The following is a 1,833-nucleotide window of genomic DNA, read 5'->3' as shown; positions in this document are numbered from 1 at the left end:
CCAGCTTGTTCCTCCCTGAGGCTCATGGCCTTGTACCCTCCGGGCAGGCAGCAACTCTGGGCCCCATCTGCCCCTCACTAGGCCCGGCTCTGGTTCTCGCAGAGGCAAGGCCCACCAACCAAGACTGGACACATGGCCCGGGCACAGCCCTGGGAGGCACGGCCTTCTCTAGGGGCTGCCGCTCCCCCTTGGAAGGGCGGCCGTGCTGCCTCCAGCAGACGTCAGGGGCGGGGCCCAGGGCCCACAAGGAGGACACAGGACCCGCAGCTGAACCCGCTCCCCCGCCTCACCCCCGCGTTTCAGCACGGCTGGGCCATGGAGACATGGCCCGCCCACCTACCTGTTCAGGTAGAAAGAGAAAATGTTCTTCTCCACCAGCTTCTGCTGCATCAGGTTATCGAAGACGGGCACCACGTTGTTGACTGAGATGCGGGGATAGGCCATGCCCAGGATGCCGTCGAACTTGGCCGCGATGAAGGTGATGCCCGGCTGCTTGGTGGCCTCCCCGAAGACCTGCCGTTCCACCTTGACGCCGCCCAGGGATGCCAGACCCGAATTGCAGGGCACCTGCAGGCCATAGGGGGTCAGTGGGCCACATGGAGTGAGCCGGTCCCTGGGCCCCAGGTGGGCCGTCCCCGCCAGCCCTGCGTGTGGGCGGCCACAGCTACAAAATCCAGCTGGGTCACTGCCCATCACCTGGCATGTGGGACTGAGGGCAGGGGGCTGGAATGAAGGGCTGGAAACACGAGGGCGGGGCGCGACAAGGGGGGCCCCCCACTCACAGGAGAGCTTTAACAGGGATTGGGGAGCACAGATGGAGGCCCTGCTCAGCTCTAGCCCCCACCCCTTCCCACCTGGGCAGTTCCTGCCCTCAGCCCAGCCCAGGGGACTGAGCCCCCACAACCCAACCCACTGGCAATCAAGGCCATGCTGCCCCACCCCTACCCCGGCTGAGGCTGCAGACAGAGCAGGATGTGGGGACACAGGCTGTGCGGGTGACAGTGGAGGAGGGAGCGTGTTGGGCCACATCCTGCTTTGGGCCTGGAGAGAAGCTGGGGGAGGGTGCCCAGCAGACTTGGGGTGGGGAGGAGGGTGGCCCGCGAGAAGCCGAAGCGCCAAGGGAAGGGCTGCGGGTCCTCATGGCCCAGGTGCCACCACCGCCGTGGGGCTGCCTGAGCCGCCTACAGCCGATGAGGGACAGACCAGCAGGAGGCTCGCTGCCTCCTTGTGCCTCAGGGGCCAGGGCTGGGGCTGGGAGGGACCATCTCCTCTTTGCTCCTCATCCCCCCCCAACTCCCGGGCCAGGCCTCGAGCCAGCTCCACACCCATAAACCGCCAACGGCCTGCTGACTCCTCTTGAGGGGGAGCATGCCCCCCCCCGGAGGTGGGGACAGGAAGCACCCCAGCCCTTCTGTACCCCGTGTCCTCTGTAGCGAGCCCTGTCAGCTGCCTCAGGGGCTCCCCACACCTCTGCCTCCCCAGCAGCGGGACCCCCAGGACCAGCCCCAAGCACCTGCGGGCACCTCACACCCAAGCATCAGAATGAGCCCAGTCCTCCCACAGGCCCACCTGCCCGCCCGCCTGCCGGGAGCCAGAGTGGAGGCCCCCCCTCCCCATTAACCACTCAGCGGGCCTTGGTCCCAAACCTGCACCTGTGCACCCGGCCTCAGCGCCGCCTCGGTGTTGAAACCCTCGCTCTGCCCCACTGGCCCTTCGAACCCCCCTGGCGGACCCCGGGGCCTGCACTGGGTCAGGCTGCTCCCGCCCCCACCCCACTCGCTGTCCTCTGCCAGCACAGCAGGCTCTCTCCCTCCCTCCAGGCCTGCGCTCAGC

At 67.7% G+C, this 1,833-nt stretch overlaps 1 protein-coding gene across 1 annotated transcript in view; it reads right to left on the bottom strand.

Moving 5' to 3' along the window:
* CTSD (cathepsin D) overlaps positions 1-1,833 on the bottom strand; it is a 10,383-nt gene that overhangs the window by 1,904 nt on the left and 6,646 nt on the right. Inside the window, exon 6 of the mRNA XM_014533108.1 lies at positions 341-567. Coding sequence (XP_014388594.1) covers positions 341-567 — 227 coding nt within the window. The remainder of the gene's footprint in view (positions 1-340; positions 568-1,833) is intronic.

This window comes from Myotis brandtii, unplaced genomic scaffold, assembly GCF_000412655.1.
Source record: "Myotis brandtii unplaced genomic scaffold, ASM41265v1 scaffold940, whole genome shotgun sequence".
NCBI classification, from domain to species: Eukaryota; Metazoa; Chordata; class Mammalia; order Chiroptera; family Vespertilionidae; genus Myotis; species Myotis brandtii.
Note: the sequence above shows the minus strand (reverse complement) of the source record. Positions and strands in the feature narration are given on the sequence as shown.